The sequence below is a fragment of the Rana temporaria genome, chromosome 13 (assembly GCF_905171775.1).
Source record: "Rana temporaria chromosome 13, aRanTem1.1, whole genome shotgun sequence".
Classification (NCBI taxonomy): Eukaryota; Metazoa; Chordata; class Amphibia; order Anura; family Ranidae; genus Rana; species Rana temporaria.
In genome coordinates this window covers 13,282,822-13,301,903 of record NC_053501.1, presented here as the reverse complement: position 1 = coordinate 13,301,903, position 19,082 = coordinate 13,282,822, and the positions used below count along the sequence as shown (strand labels likewise).

Genomic DNA, 19,082 nt, shown 5'->3' with positions numbered 1-19,082 from the left:
TTAAAACTTACGGAGAAAAAACGAAGCTGAAAAGCTTTGTGGATCTCCGTAAGTGCTAATTTGCATACCCGAAGCTGCATTTCGACGCAAAATGCCCCCAGCGGCGGAAGCGGTACTGCATCCTAAGATCCGACAGTGTAAGTCCCTTACACATGCCGGATCTTCTGCCTAACTATGGAAAACTGATTCTGTGGATCAGTTCCATAGATAGAAACAGGGATACGACGGAGTATCCCTTTTGAGGATCTGGCCCTTTGACACTAACTGGTAATGGGTGGGAACTGACATTAATATGGATAAAACTTTACACTGTCACTGTACTAATGACACTGGCTGGGAAGTTAACATCAGGGGCGATGAAAGGGTTAATTGTGTTCCTAACAAATGTAAAGTTTGTAGTATGTGTTGCTTTTATTCTGCTTTGCAGGGTAGAAAAACAAAACAAAAACCAGCCGCATCACTGCTGTCTGTAGAGAGCTCTGTGTAGTTTACCAACACAGAGCTCCCTTCTGTCATTTGCTCAGGCAGTAAGCAGGTCCCGGACAGAAATCCTTGGCCGGGACCCACTGATCGGCTTGAGCTGTAGTGAATGACAGCACAGCCGGGGGGCCCTACCTGGAAATACTGGATCATGTACAGTGCTTTCAAAAAGTATTCATACCCCTTGAAATTTTTCACATTTTGTCATCTTACAACCAAAAACGTAAATGTATTTTATTGGGATTTTATGTGATAGACCGACACAAAGTGGCCCATAATTGTGAAGTGGAAGGAAAATGATAAATGGCACAAATAAATATGTGAAAAGTGTGGGGGGTACATTTGTATGGCACCCCCCGGAGTCAATACTTTGTAGAACCCCCTTTCTCTGCAATTACAGCTACAAGACTTTCTGGGGATGTCTCTACCAGCTTTGCACATCTAGAGAGGGACATTTCTGCCCATTCTTCTTCTTTGTAAAATATCTCAAGCTCTGTCAGATTGGATGGAGAGCGTCTGTGATCAGCAATTTTCAGGTCTTGCCACAGATTCTCAATGTGATTTAGGTCTGGACTGTGACTGGGCCATTCTAACACATGAATATGCTTTGATCTAAACCACAGGTGTCAAACACAAGGCCCGCAGGCTGAATCCAGCCCTTCATGCCATTTCATGTGGCCCTCACACCTCTCGTGCAGCTGCAGGAGAGCTCCAGCCCTCCTCTGGTCCTCCTTCAGACTCCTACTTTCTGCTTTCAAGTAATGCATCCAGCTTCTTCCCAGCAGCAGCATAAGGAAAGGGGGGTGCACTGTGATGTAAGGGAGAGTGGGGGACTCAACTTCTGATGGTGGGGTAGTTCTTGACATCTAATGTAAGGGGAGGGGATGCGCTGGACATCTAATCTTACAGATACAAACGGCCCTTTTGAAGACAATCATAATGCTGATGCGGCCCACCATGAAATTGAGTTTGACACTCCTGATCTAAACCATTCCATTGTATCTCTGGCTGCATGTTTAGGGTCGTTGTCCTGCTGGAAGGTGAACCTCCGCCCCAAATTTTCTTCTAAGATTTCCCTGTATTTGTCTCCATCCATTTCCCCATCAACTCTGACCAGCTTCCCTTCCCTGCTATAGAAAAGCATCCCCACCACATGATGCTGCCACCGCCATGTTTCACAGTGGGGATGGCGTGTTCAGGGTGATGTGCAGTGTTAGTTTCCCCCCACAAATAGCGTTTGTCTTTTAGGCAGAAATGTTAAATTTTGGTCTCATCTGACCAGAGCACCTTCTTCCACATGTTTGCTGTGTCCCCTCCCCCACATGGCTTCTCACAAACTGCAAACTGGACTTCTTATGACTTTCTTTCACCAATATCTTTCTTCTTGTCACTCTTCCATAAAGGGCAGATTTGTGGCACAACTAATAGTTGTCCTGTGGACAGATTCTCCCACCTGAGCTGTGGATCTCTGCAGCTCCTTCAGAGTTACCATGGACCTCTTGGCTGCTTCTCTGATGAATGCTCTCCTTGCCCGGCCGGTCAGTTTAGGTGGACGGCCATGTCTTGGTAGGTTTGCAGTTGTGCCATACTCTTTCCATTTTTCGATGATGGATTCCCAAAATTGTCAGTTAGTGTCAGATTTCCCGCCATACTATCACAGTCCCGCTATAAGTCACTGGTACTAGTACTAGCCTTTACTAGTATAAAATAAATAAATAAATAAATACAAATTTCAGTATATATGTCATAGTTTGACATGATGAATGACCTCTGATGTGATGGGAGAACCTCTGATGTGATGAGAGGACCTCTGATGTAACGGGGGACCTCTGATGTGATGGGAGAATCTCTGATGTAATGGGGGACCTCTGATGTGATTGGAGAACCTCTGATGTAATGAGGGGTCCTCTGATGTGATGGAATGGCCTATGATGTGATGGAAGGACCTCTGAAGTGATAAAGGGACCTCTGATGTGATGGGAGAACCTCTGATGTGATGGGAGGACCTCTGATATGATGGAGGACCTCTGATGTAATGAGAGAACCTCTGATGTGATGGAAGATCTCTGATGTGATGGGAAGACCTCTGGGTCTGGCACCCAATATCTACTATTTTTATAACATGTACCATAAAAATATATTTTTTAATTAGATGGTAACTTTGTAGTCAATACATACAAATATTGATGGAACCTCTGATGTGATGGAAGGATTTCTGATGTGATGGAGGACCTCTGATGTAATGGGGGGACCTCTGATGTGATGGTGGGACCTCTGATGTGATGGAGGACCTCTGATGTGATGGAGGGCCTCTGATGTAATGGGGGACCTCTGATGTGATGGCAGGACCTCTGATGTTATGGAGGACCTCCGATGTGATGGAGGGACTCTGATGTGATAGAAGGACCTCTAATGTGATGAGAGAACCTTTGATGTGATGGGAGACCTCTCTTTTTTATATATGATATTATTATTATAACGTGTACAATGAAAATATAGTTTTTATCAGATGGTAACGTTGTAGTCATTAAATACAGATATTGATGGGAACTCTGATATGATGAAGGACCTCTGATGTAATGGAGGATCTCTGTTGTGATGGGGTGCCTCTGATGTGATGGGGAGACTCTGATGTGATGGGAGGACCTCTGATGTAATGTGGGACCTCTGATGTGATGGGAGGAGCTCTGATGTGATGGGAAGACCTCTGATTTAATAGGGTCTCCTCTGCTGTGATGGGGAACCTCTGATGTGACGGGGGGACCTCTGATGTGATGGGGGACCTCTGATGTGATTGGGGAACCTCTGATGTGATGGGAGGACCTTTGATGTGATGGGAGGACCTCTGATGTGATTGGGGAACCTCTGATGTGATGGGAGGACCTTTGATGTGATGGGAGGACCTCTGATGTGATTGGGGAACCTCTGATGTGATGGCGGGACTTCTGATGTGATGGAATGACATCTGATGTGATGGGGGACCTCTGATGTGATGGGAGGACCTCTGATGTGATGTAGGACCTCTGATGTGATGGGAGGACCTCTGATGTGATTGGGGAACCTCTGATGTGATGGCGGGACTTCTGATGTGATGGAATGACATCTGATGTGATGGGGGAACCTCTGATGTGATGTAGGACCTCTGATGTGATGTAGGACCTCTGATGTGATGGGATGACCTCTGATGTGATGTAGGACCTCTGATGTGATGGGGAGGATCTCTGATGTGATGGGATGACCTCTGATGTGATGGGGGACCTCTGATGTGATGTAGGACCTCTGATGTGATGGGATGACCTCTGATGTGATGGGATGACCTCTGATGTGATGGGGGACCTCTGATGTGATGGGATGACCTCTGATGTGATGTAGGACCTCTGATGTGATGGGGGGGGGGGTCTCTGACATGATGGGGGACCTCTGAAGTAATGGAGGACCTCTGATATGATGGAGGATCTCTGATGTAATGGAGGACCTCTGATATGATGGAGGATCTCTGATGTAATGGAGGATCTCTGATGTGATGGGAGGATCTTATGGCTGATTGGATGTGGCTACTAATAACCTCTTGACCTCAGGAAGGTTTTACCCCCTTCATGACCAGGCCATTGTTTGCTATTCAGCACTGCGCTACTTTAACTGGTAATTGCGCTGTCATGCCTTTTTTTTTCCACATAAATAGAGCTTTATTTTGGTGGTATTTGATCACCACTGAGATTTTTAGTTTTTATTATATAAATACAAAAATACCAAAAATGTTGAAAATAACCCAGATATCTCTACTTCCTGCTTTAAAATATATCCAAGAAAAAAATAATTATATTCATAAATTTAGGCCAAAGTGTACCTCTCTGTGATAGGTAATAAATACCGTATTTTCCGGCGTAAAAATTATTCTTAAAAGTCGGGGGTCGTCTTATACGCCGGTAACATGCAGACCGCGACCGTCCATTTTTCAAAAGCCGCGCCTCCACCTTCTGCTCTTCCGTGATAGGCGGAACACTCGGCTTCCCAGGAGACACTGTGTTCAGTGTTCCGCCTATCACAGAACAGCAGAAGGAGGAGGCGCGGCTTTTGAAAAAATGGACGGCCGCAGGTCTGACAGATACTGCATGTCTTAGGATAAGGTAAGGGATCGTCAAGACATGCAATGACACAGTGAGGCATGTAATGGGGCACAGTGAGTCTGGCATGTGATGGCACAGTGAGGCATGTGGTGGCACAGTCTGGCATGTAATGGTGGCACAGTCTGGAATGTAATGGCACAGTCTGGCATGTAATGGTGGCACAGTCTGGCATGTAGTGGCACAGTGAGGCATGTAGTGGTGGCACAGTCTGGCATGTAATGGCACAGTCTGGCATGTAATGGTGGCACAGTCTGGCATGTAATGGTGGCACAGTCTGGCATGTAATGGTGGCACAGTGAGGCATGTAATGGTGGCATAGTCTGGCATGTAATGGTGGCACAGTCTGGCATGTAATGGTGGCACAGTCTGGCATGTAATGGCACAGTGAGGCATGTAGTGGCACAGTCTGGCATGTAATGGTGGCACAGTCTGGCATGTAATGGTGGCACAGTCTGGCATGTAAAGGCACAGTGAGGCATGTAGTGGCACAGTCTGGCATGTAATGGTGGCACAGTCTGGCATGTAATGGCACAGTGAGGCGAGGCATAACTAGTAGGAAGGGGGTCATCTTATATGGCGAGTATATCCCAAAACCAACATTTTAGCTGGAAAATTAGGGGGTCGTCTTATACGCCCAGTCATCTTATACGCCGGGAAATACGGTATCTGAAAGTGTTACTTAGCATGCATTCACATAACATGAAAAATATCCTTCCGAGGTTAGAGCCACTTTAAGGCTGGACTTCACGTACAGATCTTCAGACTTTAGCACAGCTGCAGCATTTTTGTTGTCTGTCCCTTTTAGAAAAAGCCGCCCCCACTCCACGTGAATCGGGTGCGTTCGCCTCGGAGAGCTGTAAATTAATAATCTGCAGATTATTAGTGGAGGAGCTGCTCTCTCTCTCTCTCTCTCTGGTTTCTGGTTTTGTCCTCAGGAGAAAAGAAGATAAAAAAAAAAGCAAAAATGATACAATCATCCAACCATCTCACGCTGCGCCCCCGCCGGAGATTCAATCAGGATAATACAGAGGTACAATGGGTCACGTACGAGGTGGTGGCGTTATTCAATGTGATTGGGAGGCGAGATTGCAGCCTGAGTGCTCCAGATACATTGGAAGCCGGCTCGGCTAATTAGGAGGGATGTACCAGACGTTATTATCGGCCTCCGCCGCCGCCGAGGATCTATGAGTGCGCGCTCCGGGGGGCTCCGAGAGCTAGACTCCCACACCGGATTACTGGAGGAGAGAAATATACATTTATTGCACGCATTTATATAATCAACCTTTTACAGGGAATGATGAACTATTTCCATAATGTGCTATTCGTGGAAGGGCTTATAGTGCTATCAGACATTTTATATATATATATATACATACACACTATATTACCAAAAGTATTGGGACGCCTGCCTTTACACGCACATGAACTTTAAAGGGATTTGCAAAGGTTTGTTTTTTATTTTCTAAATATATTCCTTTAAGCTAGTGCATTGTTGGTTCACTTACCTTTTCCTTCCATTTCCCTTCTAAGGGGCAGATCCACAAAGAAGTTACGCTGGCGTATCTATTGATATGCCGCGTAACTTCTAGTTTGCTCCGGCGTATCTTTGTTTTGTATCCAAAAAACAAGATACGCCTGAAGCTGGGCTAGATCCGACTGACGTACGTCTTAGTACGCCGTCGGATCTAAGGTGCATATTTACGTTGGCCGCTAGGTGGCGTTTCCGTCGATTTCCGCGTCGAGTATGCAAATTAGCTAGATACGCGAATCCACAAACGTACGTCCGGCCGGCGCATTTTTTTACGTTGTTTCCGTAAGGCTTTTTTCGGCGTAAAGTTACTATATGAGGCGTACTCAATGTTAAGTATGGACGTCGTTCCCGCGTCGAATTTTGAAAATTTTACGTCGTTTGCGTAAGTCGTTCGCGAATAGGGCTTTGCGTAGAATGACGTTCACGTCGTAAGCATTGCCTTGTTGCGGGTTAATTTCGAGCATGCGCACTGGGATACCCCCACAGACGGCGCATGCGCCGTTCAAAAAAAACGTAATTTACGTTGGGTCAAGACGTATTGACATAAAACATGCCCCCATCTCATCCATTTGAATTGCGCGCCCTTACGCCGACAAAGTTACACTACGCCGCCGTAACTTACGGCGCAAATTCTTTCAGGATAAGGAAAATACGCTGTTAGTTACGGTGGCGTAGTGTATCAGAGATACGCTACGCCGGACAGAACAATGCGCCACGCTACGTGGATCTGGCCCTAAATGTTTTTCTTTCTTTGTCTGAATTTCTCACTTTCTGTTCCTCCTCGGTAAGCTTGCCCCCATGTTCTGGCTGGGGGCTAGTCAGCCAGAACAGCTTACTAAGGAGGAACAGGAAGTGAGATATTCAGACAAAGAAAAAAAAAACATTTAAAAGGGAAATTGAAGGAAAAGGTAAAGCCTCGGACCGGTTTTCCCGGCAGAAGAACTGCCAGGAGAGCTTTTGGCCGGGAATCCCGGCCGTGTGTATGCTCCCTAGCAGTTTTCCCCAACAGGAAAACTGCCGAAAATAAAATAGAAAACCTGCTCTCTCTTTTCCCGTCGGGATTCCCGGCAGAGCGTTTCCTGCCGAGAAAACCGGTCGTCTGTATGCTTACCTGAAGGGGAAATAAACAATAACAATTCGACGCATGCGCGGTAGCATAGAACGTAATTTAGCCGGCTCGTCGTAGTCTTTGACGTCACCGCGTTCTTGCCATTCAAAAGAACGGCGGGTCTTTTGTGTGGCCGTGTGTATACATGGCTTTTCAAGGCAAGATTGGCAGGAATCCCGTTGGGAAAACTGATGGTTTTCAAACAGACGGGATTCCTGGCCGTGAACCAACAATGCACTTGCTTAAAGGAACATATTTAGAAAATAGAAAACAAACCTTTACAGCCCCTTTAATGGCATCCCAGTCTTAGTCCGTAGGGTTCAATATTTAGTTGGCCCCGCCCTTTGCAGCTCTAACAGCTTCAACTCTTCTGGGAAGGCCGTCCACAAGGTTTAGGAGTGTGTCTATGGGAATGTTTGATCATTCTTCCAGAAGAGCATTTGTGAGGTCAGGCACTGATGTTGGACAAAAAGGCCTGGCTCACAGTCGGCGATTTAATTCATTATAAATGTGTTCTGTTGGGTTGAGGTCAGGACTCTGTGCAGTCATGTTGGAACAAGAAGGGGACATCCCCAAACTGTTCCCACAAAGTTGGGAGCATGAAATTGTCCAAAATGTCTTGGTATGCTGACACCTTAAGAGTTCCCTTTTACTGGAACTAAGGGGCCAAATCCAACCCCTGAAAAACAACCCCACACCATAATCCCCCCTCCCCCCACACCATAATCCCCCTCCACCAAACTTTACACTTGGCACAATGCAGTCAGGCAAGTACCGTTCTCCTGGCAACCACCAAACACAGACGCATCCATGGGATTGCATGATTGGTCACATATGTCGGATGAGAAGGTCAACTCTAATTTATCCCAAGGGCGTTCTATCGGGTTGAGGTCAGGACTCTGTGCAGGCCAGTCAAGTTCCTTCACCCCAAACTCGCTCATCCATGTCTTTATTGACCTTGTGCTCTGGTGTGCAGTCATGTTGGAACAGGAAGGGGCCATTCCCAAAATGTCTTGGTAGGCTCACACCTTAAGAGTTCCCTTCACTGGAACTAAGGGGCCAAACCCAACCCCTGAAAAACAATCCCACACCATAATCCCCCCTCCACCAAATGATTTGGACCAGTGCACAAAGCAAGGTCCATAAAGACATGGATGAGCGAGTTTTGGGTGGAGGAACTTGACTGGCCTTCACAGAGTGCTGATCTCAACCCGATAGAAGAGTTGAAGCTGTTATAGTTGCAAAGGGTGGGCCAACCCAATATTGAACCCTACGGACTAATAGCCAGATTCAGATAGCCTGGCTTACTTTTGAAGCGGCGTAGCGTATCGCATATACGCTACTCCTCCGTAAGTCAGAGAGGCAAGTGCTGTATTCACAAAGCACTTGCCTCCTAAGTTACAGCGGCATAACGTGAATGGGCCGGCGTAAGCGCACCTTATTCAAATGAGGATGAGGGGGGCGTGTTTTATGTAAATGACTCGTGACCCGACGTGATTGACGTTTTTTTTACGAACGGCGCATGCTCCGTCTGTGGACATATCCCAGTGTGCATTGCTCCAAAGTACACCGCAAGGATGTATTGGTTTCGACGTGAACGTAAATTACGTCCAGCCCCATTCACGGACGACTTGCGCAAACAAGGTAAAATTTTCAAATTTGGACGCGGGAACGACGGCCATACTTAACATTGACTAGGCCAGCTATTTGTTCGACTAACTTTACGCCGGAAAACTCCTTACGTAAACGGCGTATGTTTACTGCGACGGGCAAGCGTACGTTCGTGAATCGGCGTATCTCGCTGATTTACGCATTCTAGGCGTAAATCAGCGTTCACACCCCTAGCGGCTGGCGGAACTAGACAGCTAAGATACGACGACGCAGGCCGTGGTATCTTAGCTAGGTTTAAGTGTATTTCAGTTTGAGAATACACTTAAATGTACGACGGCTTAGATTCCGAAGTTACGACGGCGTATCTACTGATACGCCGGCGTAACTCTTTGTGAATCCAGCTATAAGACTGGAATGTCATTAAAGGGGTTGTAAACCTTCAATGTTTTTCACCTAATGCATTCTATACAGTTAGCCACTCTTCAGAGTCTTCATGTATCTCAACTTGTAGAGTGCTTCTCTTGTAGGTTTTACCCCCTTCCTGACCAGAGCACTTTTTACAATTTGGCACTGCGTCACTTTAACTGGTAGTTTTTAATTTTTTTGCGCTATACACAAAAATAGAGCATGCATTTTGAAAAAAATAAATGTTTTACTTTTTGCTTTAATAAATACGCCCAAAACTGTTTTTACAAAACATATCAGTTTAGGCCAATATATTTTCTTCTACTTATTTTTGGTAAAATAAAAATCTCAATAAGTGTATATTGATTGTTTCATGCCAAAGTTATAGTGTCTACAAACTATGGGAAAGATTTTATAGTATTTTCATTATTATTATTATTTTTTACTAGTAATGACGGTGATCTCCAATTTTTAGCAGTATTGCGACAGACAGATTGGACACATCTTTGGGACCATTGACATTTATATAACGATCAGTGCTATAAAAAAGGAACTGATTTTTGTGTAAATGACACTGGCAGGGAAGGGGTTAACACTAGGGGGTGATCAAGGGGTTAAATGTGTGTTCCCTCAGTGTGTTCTAACTGTATGGGGAAGAGAGACATATCGCCGTTCCTACATACTAGGAACAAACGACATTTCTCCTCTCCTCTGATAGCACAGGGATTTGTGCGTTTACACACACAAATCCCTGCACTGGTGCTTGTGCGCGTGATCGCACGTGGCCGGTTTGGCCAATTTAGTTCTGTGGCTCTCCTGTAATCCGCAGAGCAATGTGTGTGTGATTGTTCTGGGCTTCTCTGGGTTCTGCAGTCTGCAAGTCTGACTGCTTCCCCCCCTGTTTTCTGGAGATTTCCAGAACATAGTGGGTGGGAGAGCCAAACGAGCAGCCCAAATATTTATGCAGCTCCAGCCAATCCCTGGGGAGGTGTGCCCAGATGATGGTTGGGGAGTGCATAAATAGTCTGGAACCCCAGAGAGCAGGGTTCTTTTCCCTGGAGGAGAGGTTCCCAGCCAAAAGGGCTGCCAGACCTTTCTGTCTGTCCTGCTGAAGGTCCTGTCTGGTCTTTGAGGTCCCAGCTGGGCTCAGCACCAAGTCTGTCAGATAAAGTTTCACCTGTTGGTGGCGCTGTCAGATCTTTGGGCCGCAGTACTGGTGTCCACCAGCGGCAGTCTGGAGCCGATATCATCTCATGCAATCAGGCATCATCTGAGACTGATTGCAGGAGGTGTGTACACATACCCGTCAGATGCTCACACACTTGCCTTGGAATTTTCCTTGAGCCCTGACCTGTATTCCTGAATACTGTACGTGTCCTGTGTTCCTGAACCCTGCATCCATACCTGGACCCCTGTCTTGCAGACTTATACCTTTCTCCTGTTGTCCTCTCCCTTTCCCGTCCTGCTCCTCCCTGTTCTATCTGATTGATCTCTCGTGTATGACCCTGGCTTGATTATATTTATGATTATATCTTACTCCTGTATTCACGTTTGGTTTAGAGAATTATTATTGTGTGTCACCGTGGTTGTTTGCTGGCTTGTTTTATTGTTTGACTTATGCTTTTAATAAATCTCACTATTTACTTTACATGCGTTTTGGTCTTTCCCTACTGTGGACTGCAGTAGGGAAGACCAAAACGCATGTAAAGTAAATATTAGGGATTTAGGGAGACATTCAAGTCTTGGGCAGTACAGACCTAATATCTCAGTGATTGTTGCTCTTTTTTACCCCTGCTGCACAGAGTATACGAGTTGTCTGCCCTGGGACTTTGCTATAGGTCAGGGGCCTCCAAATTTTCTTAGCGAAGGGGCCAGTTAGGCCCCTTTCACACTGAGGAGTTTAGGCTAATAATACCGCCTGAAAAACTCCTGCACTGCATTCTCAATGTCAAAGACCGAGGGCTTGCGCAGGCGGGAGAGAAAAAAAGGCGATGCGCTGAGAGAAAAAAATCTCCTGCAAGCAGCATCTTTGGAGCGGTGAGAGGAGCGGTGTGTATACCGCTCCTTCCCCCGCTCCTTCCCATTTAAAACAATGGGAAACCGCGGTAATACCGCCCGCAATGCGCCTCTGCAGAGGCACATTGGGGGCGGCATTAACCCTTTTTAGGCCGTTAGTGGGGGTTAATACCGCACCCCTAGCGGCCGAATCCCGCGGCAATTTCCGACAGTATGGCGCCGCTATTTTTAGCGGCGCTATACCGCCAACGCACCTCTCGCCCCAGTGTGAAAGGGGCCTAACTGTCCTTTAGACTAAAGGAGGACTGGATTGTAGCTAGTGGCGGTAGAAAACACCTTAGACTTGGTGGTTAGTAGAGGTAAAAATGAATTACATAATGCCCAGTAGGAGGAGGAATAGCGCCTCATCATTGGTATTAGTGGGAAGAATAATATCTTTCTTTGGTGTCAGTGGGAGGAATGGTGCCCCATCCTTGGTATCAGTGGAAGGAATAGTGTCCCATCAGTGGTGTCAGTGGAAAGAATAGTGTCCCATCATTGTTATCAGTGGGAGGAATAGTGTCCCATCCTTGGTATCAGTGGAAGGAACAATGTCCCATCATCGGTGTCAGAGGGAGGAATAGTGTCCCACCATTGGTGTCAGTGGGAGGAATAGTGTCCCATCATTGGTGTCAGAGGGAGGAATAGTGTCCCACCATTGCTATCAGTGGGAGGAATAGTGTCCCATCGATGGTGTTAGTGGAAGGAATCGTGTCCCATCATTGGTGTCAGTGGAAGGAATAGTGTCCCATCATAGATATCAGTAAGAGGCATAGTGCCCCATTATTGTTATCAGTGTGAGGAATAGTGTCCCGTTATTGGTATCAGTGGGAGGAATAGTGTACCATTAATAGTGTCCCATCATTGGTGTCAGTGGGAGGAATAGTGCCAACCATTTGCCTTTTAGTCCAGAAAAGAGGTAATTTTTTATATGACAGATTCGGCTCCTATTGATATCAATTGGGTTTGAAGTTCCCTGAACCCTACTCTAACCCAACTCGGGGCAATTCAACTCATCCCTAATAAACAGGTCTCTAAGATATAACTTATCCCATGCCTTCTAATAGCATCACTTCCAGTAGCCAGCAGCACCATGTATAATTTCCTTTTTGTAACTTTGTTTCCTATATTTCTGTCAGTTTCCAATCCTACATTGCGGATTCACTCTGAAGAGACTGCTTTTTTCTAAGCCTTCAATTATTCATCGATTGGAAACTGAACCCTTCTCGTAAATCGTATCCTTTTCTAAACTATATCTATACAGTATTTATGATATGTGGAGGATTTTATACTTCATGCGGTTCTTGTTATATTTTCTTCTCTAATTAAAACCGTATGCAAATGAGTTGTGTAAGGAAGGAGTGCGTTGGGTCGCGGCATTGGCTGTCATATTCCAGTGATTTATCTGTGCCGGTGGTTAGCTGTTAGCGGTGCGATGAAAAATTAATATCCTCCAGCAGAGAGGCGATTATTAGCACATCAGACAAGACCAGCGAAAACGGTTTTGCGTGGAGCGCGGTTAGGTGGCGTGAAACACTGACAGCGCACTTTAAATATCAACGCTCCAAAAAAATTGACGACTTAAGCAAAAAATGTATCACTAGAGGAGCTAATCATTTTCCCAGTAAAATTTGACCTTACTGGTTTGAGTGTGGTGCTTAACCACTTCTATAACGGGCCGATTCCGGCACTTCTCTCCTAAATGTAAAAAATCATCATTTTTTGGCTAGAAAATAACTCAGAACCCCCAAACATTGTACAGTGGAACCTCAGATTACGAGCATAATCCGCTTCAGGAGAATGCTTGCAATCCAAAGCACTCGCATATCAAAGCGAGTTTCCCAATAGAAGTCAATGGAAACAAAGATAATTCGTTCCGCATTGACTTCTATTGCATGCAATACCGCATGTGGCCAGAGGTGGAGGGGGCATCGGAGAGCCTCGGAAATACTCTGGAACTTGGAAACCCTCAGAAAGGTATGGAAACACTCAGAAACTAGGAGTATTTCCATGTGTTTCGAGAGTATTTCCGGCTCCGAACCATTCCGAGTGTCACCGGCGCACCCCCCCCCCCGCACCTCTGGCCAACTGCAGTACTGTACACCCCATTGGCTTGAATCCTGCTCGTTTTGCGAGACAACTCTCACAAACCGAGTCAGGTTTTTAAAAAAAAAGTTGCTCGTCTTTCAAAACGCTCATTAACCGCGTTGCTCGTTAACCTTGGTTCCACTGTATATGGCATGCCGACAATGCCGTATTGTGCTGCAGACAGTGCCCCCATGATGCTAATGCCATAGCGCATGTGCTGCCTGCAGAGACAGTGCCACCCATGCATTGGCGGCATGGGTGGCACTGTCTGCAGCACAATATGGCATTGGCAGCATGGGTGGTACTGTTGGCAGACAGCACATGCGTTATGGCATTAGCGTCATGGATGGCACTGTCTGCAGCACATTACGGCATGGGTGGCACTGTCTGCAGCACAATATGGCATTGGCAACATCAGCATGGGTGGTACTGTTGGCAGGCAACACATGCGTTATGGCATTAGCGTCATGGGTGGCACTGTCTTCAGCACCTTACGGCATGGGTGGCACTTTCTGCAGTTAATGTGGCATTGGTGGAATCATGGCATGGGTGCCACTGTCTGCAGGTAGCACATGCATAACGCATGTGCTGCCTGCAGAGACAGTGCCACTCATGCTGCCAATACCGTAATGTGCTGCAGAGACAGTTTCAAGGTGGGGGCTGGGGAGGGGCAAAGGGCGGAGGCTATGTACTCTATAGTACCAAAAGTATTGGGATGCCTGCCTTTACACACACATATAGTTACATAGTAGGTGAGGTTGAAAAAAAGACACAAGTCCATCAAGTCCAACCTATGTGTGTGATGATATGTCAGTATTACATTGTATATCCCTGTATGTTGTAGTCGTTTAGGTGATTATCTAATAGTTTAACTATCGATGTCCCGCTGAGACGGGAATTCCACATCCTTGCCGTTCTTACAGTAAATAACCCTCTGCGTAGTTTAAGGTTAAACCTCTTTTCTTCTCATTTTAATGAGTGGCCACGTGTCTTGTTAACTCCCTTCCACGAAAAAGTTCTCTCCCTATTGTGGGGTCACCAGTACGGTATTTGTACATTGAAATCATATCCCCTCTCAAGCGTCTCTTCTCCAGAGAGAATAAGTAACATGAACTTTAATGGCATCCCAGTCTAAGTCCGTAGAGTTCAATATTGAGTTGGCACACCCTTTGCCACTATAACCAGGGCCGCCATCAGGGGGGTACAGGCAGTACACCTGTAAGGGGCCTGGAGGTCCCCAGGGGTCCAGATGGCAACCCCCCCCTTTTTTTTTCTTTATAAAACATATTTATTTATTTTTATATATATTTTCTTATTTGTTATTAAAGGGCCCAGAGGTCCCCAGGGCCCCCGGGTGGCCCTTTGCCAAACTTTTTTTGGGGCACAGTTCATTTCCACTTTATATGAATAATCTGTAGAAAACATGTATAGGGTTGAATATGCTTTTTTTTTTCCTAAAAAGTTTTAACTGACTTTTCTGTTTCTTCTTACAGCTCCCCGTAATGGGAGGGGCCTTCATGGATTCACCCAACGAGGAATTCGAAACAGAGTATTCCTTATTTAACTCTTCCGCCAACGTCCACGCTGCCTCCATCATCGCCCAGAGCCCCCCCGAAGAACCCTCCCGCTCCTCCAACGACGCCATCTTGCTATGGATCGCCATCATCGCCACCATCGGGAACATTGTTGTGGTCGGCGTTGTCTACGCCTTCACTTTCTAAGAAGACGAGAATGCCAGACGCTCCAAGAGACAAACATTATTTTTTATTTATGTACATACCGCGTTCATTATTTAAACCCTGTCAGACCTAAAAAAGAAAAATGATCATGAAACATTTAACGCTCGGGAACGACGGTTCATTGTGAAGTGTAAATAATCTAAAGCGCGCGGTGGTCACACTCTGCGGAGCCCAGGGGGGGTAACCGGGCGCTTCCTTGCCTACAGAGATGGAAAAAGCTGCTGTAATTTACATGGAAACATCGGAAGAAACGGCGGCCGCCTTCATTCTGGTTGTATTACGGCTCTAATACTGATGGTCTGGAAGATGGAAAAGAAATACCCTGAAGGAGCCAGCTGACAACTTATGCGTGGCGGGAAAAAAATAAATAAAAATCGATGGCAGTCTTAATGGCCTTATTAATGAAAGATCTGCAACTCTCAACATATTTGCAAACTTTCCTTTTTTTTTTTTTATGTTATTGGGCATTTTTCTCCAGATCTCCAGTCACTTATCACCACTTGCAACTGACAAGTGGTTTAGAAACTCGCTGAATCTTTACTTATTTCTGAAACCGTCTTAAAGTGGACCATGCAAGTCAAATTAACGGATTGACTCAACTGCCACCCTTCTCAGATGCTTCTACCGACCTACTTTTTGATCCCCTGCCACTCCGTTTGGCCTCCAGGAGCAAGGCCGTCCACAAATGGTTCAAATCTCAGCCGGTTCAGCAGGAACCAGCTAAAATTCGAACCGTTAATGGGCAGGCTGAATGTAGAATGTTGATCGATCAACTTGGGTACAACCAGCCACCCAGTTTCTGTAACCATCCTAAAGTGGACCTGTGCTTTGGCCATGCAAGTCAAATCAACAGATTGACTCAACTGCCACCCTTCTCAGATGCTTCTACCGGCCTTCCTTTTCATCCCCCGCCACTCCATTTGGCCTCCTGGAGCAAAGAGAAGACTAAGGACATCCATACATAGTTAGAATCTCAGCCGGTTCAGCAAGAACCAGCTAAGATTTCAACTGTTAATGGGCAGGTTGAATGTAGAATTTTGAACGATCGACTTGGGTACAACCAGCCTCCCAGTTTCTGTAACTGTATTAAACTGCCACCCTTCTCAGATGCTTCTATTGACGTTCCTTTTGATCCCCCGCCACTCCATTTGGCCTCCTGCAGCAAGTAAAGGACTAAGGACATCCATACATAGTTAGAATCTCAGTTGGTTTAGCAGAAACCGGCTAAGATTCGAACCGTTAATGGGCAGGCTGAATGTAGAATGTTGATCGATCAACTTGGGTACAACCAGCCACCCAGTTTCTGTAACCCTCTTAAAGTGGACCTGTGCTTTGGCCATGCAAGTCAAATCAACAGATTGACTCAACTGCCACCCTTCTCAGATGCTTCTACCGGCCTTCCTTTTCATCCCCCGCCACTCCATTTGGCCTCCTGCAGCAAAGAGAAGACTAAGGACATCCATACATAGTTAGAATCTCAGCCGGTTTAGCAGAAACCGGCTAAGATTTGAACCGGTAATGGGCAAGTTGAACGATTAACTTGGGTACAACCAGCTTCTGGTTTCTGTAACCGTCTTAAAGTGGACCTGTGCTTTGGCCATGCAAGTCAGGTCAACAGATTGACACAACTGCCACCCTTCTCAGATGCTTCTACCGGCCTTCCTTTTCATCCCCCGCCACTCCATTTGGCCTCCTGGAGCAAAGAGAAGACTAAGGCCATCCATGCATAGTTAGAATCTCAGCCGGTTCAGCAGAAACCGGCTAAGATTTGAACCGGTAATGGGCAAGTTGAACGATTAACTTGGGTACAACCAGCTTCTGGTTTCTGTAACCGTCTTAAAGTGGACTTGTGCTTTGGCCATTCAAGTCAAATCAACAGATTGACTCAACTTCCACCCTTCTCAGATGCTTCTAACGGCCTTCCTTTCCATCCCCCGCCACTCCATTTGGCCTCCTGCAGCAAGTAAAGGACTAAGGACATCCATACATGGTTCAAATCTTACCCGGATCAGCAGGAACCGGCTAAGATTTGAATCGGTAATGGGCAAGTTGAATGTAGCAAGGTGATCGATCAACTTGGGTACAACCAGCCTCCCGGTTTCTGTAACCGTCTTAAAGTGGACCTGTGCTTTGGCCATGCAAGTCAGATCAACAGATTGACACAACTGTCACCCTTCTCAGATGCTTCTACCTGCCTTCCTTTTCATCCCCTGCCACTCCATTTGGCCTTCTGGAGCAAAGAGAAGACTAAGGACATCCATACATAGTTAGAATCTCAGCCGGTTTAGCAGGAACCGGCTGAGATTTGAACCGGTAATGGGAAAGTCGAACGATTAACTTGGGTACAACCAGCTTCTGGTTTCTGTAACCGTCTTAAAGTGGACTTGTGCTTTGGTCATGCAAGTCAAATCAACAGATTGACTCAACTGCCACCCTTCTCAGATGCTTCTACCGGCCTTCCTTTTCATCCCCCGCCACTCCATTTGGCCTCCTGGAGCAAGGAGAAGACTAAGGCTATCCATACATGGTTAGAATCTCAGCCGGTTCAGCAAGACCAGCTAAGATTTTAACTGTTAATGGGCAGGTTGAATGTAGAATGTTGATCGATCAACTTGGGTACAACCAGTCTCCCAGTTTCTGTAAACGTCTTAAAGTGGACCTGTGCTTTGGCGATGCAAGTCAAATCAACAGATTGACACAACTGCCACCCTTCTCAAATGATTCTATTGACCTACCTTTTAATAAACCTTTTAAAATCGCCTTATGTGAACTCTGACCCCATGTGATAACAACAGCTTCAGCAACCAATGGGCAAGCACCGGGACTATGAGATGGTCTGAATGGGAGGGAGTCACATGCTTCCCATGCTTGCAAGTATTGGGTATTTCTCTCCACTCCCTGTGGCTGGAGGGAGTGGCAGGAATGCAAAGCCAAGATGTAAAGATGGATATGGGGCCCGCATAGGCCAAGTACAGAAAGGGGACCCGCCAGAGAAACATAAGGTGACGGCACTAAAGGAAAACGGGTTTAAGTTAAATGTATTTATTTATTTTTTGTTATGTCTATTCTTTAAAAATCTTTTTATATCTAATATTATATATATATCTCAATGACCCCTCTAATAATGGATGAGCCATTGCAAGGAGTCATTTACCTTGGTGTGTAAAATTCACCTTGAGCTATTGAACTCTTTATTCAACAGATTTTTTTTCAACTGACCCACCTGCCAAATACACGACTTTTGTGTTTAGCCAGAGTTACGATCCAGTCTTCTGTACCAGACAGTACAGTCAGCACCTCCGTTACGTTAAAAGCTGAATTCTGAGATTTGAAAAGAAAAGCTCCCTTGTTGATCCTTATGCGCCCATTCAGAGGCTTCTGTGCTGGGCATTGTAGGAAACTAAAAGTAAGCCAAGATTTTGTGTACATATAAAAATTTGATTAAAAAAAACACATTTGTAACAAAACACACACACATATATATATATGTATATAAATATATATATATATACAGTATATAGATCGATATACTCTATTAGCTAGATTCAGGTAGGGGCGCGCATATTTAAGGCGGCGTAGCGTATCGTATTTACGCTACGCCGCATTAAGTCAGAGAGGCAAGTACTGTATTCACAAAGCACTTGCCTCCTAACTTGCGGCGTAGCGTAAATGGGGCCGGCGTAAGCGTGCCTAATTCAAATGAGGATGGGGGGCGTGTTTTATGTTAATGTTTGGTGACCCGACGTGATTGACGTTTTTTTACGAACGGCGCATGCGCCGTCCGTGTACATATCCCAGTGTGCATTGCTCCAAAGTACGCCGCAAGGACGTATTGGTTTCGACGTGAACATAAATTACGTCCAGCCCTATTCACGGACGACTTACGCAGACGACGTAAATTTTTCTAATTTCGACACGGGAACGACGGCCATACTTAA

General features: G+C 45.8%; 1 protein-coding gene across 2 annotated transcripts in view; it reads left to right on the top strand.

Moving 5' to 3' along the window:
* C13H14orf132 (chromosome 13 C14orf132 homolog) overlaps nt 1–18,367 on the top strand; it is a 55,438-nt gene extending 37,071 nt beyond the window's left edge. The window contains exons 1-2 of one of the 2 annotated variants that reach the window (XM_040332617.1): nt 5,459–5,637; nt 14,899–18,367. In XM_040332617.1, the coding sequence (XP_040188551.1) occupies nt 5,572–5,637; nt 14,899–15,126 (294 nt within the window). In that variant the 5' untranslated portion in view covers nt 5,459–5,571 and the 3' untranslated portion in view covers nt 15,127–18,367. Of the gene's footprint in view, nt 1–5,458; nt 5,638–14,898 lie in introns of those variants that run through there. The other variant, XM_040332618.1, reaches the window with a different exon arrangement.
* Nucleotides 18,368–19,082: the final 715 nt, after the last annotated feature.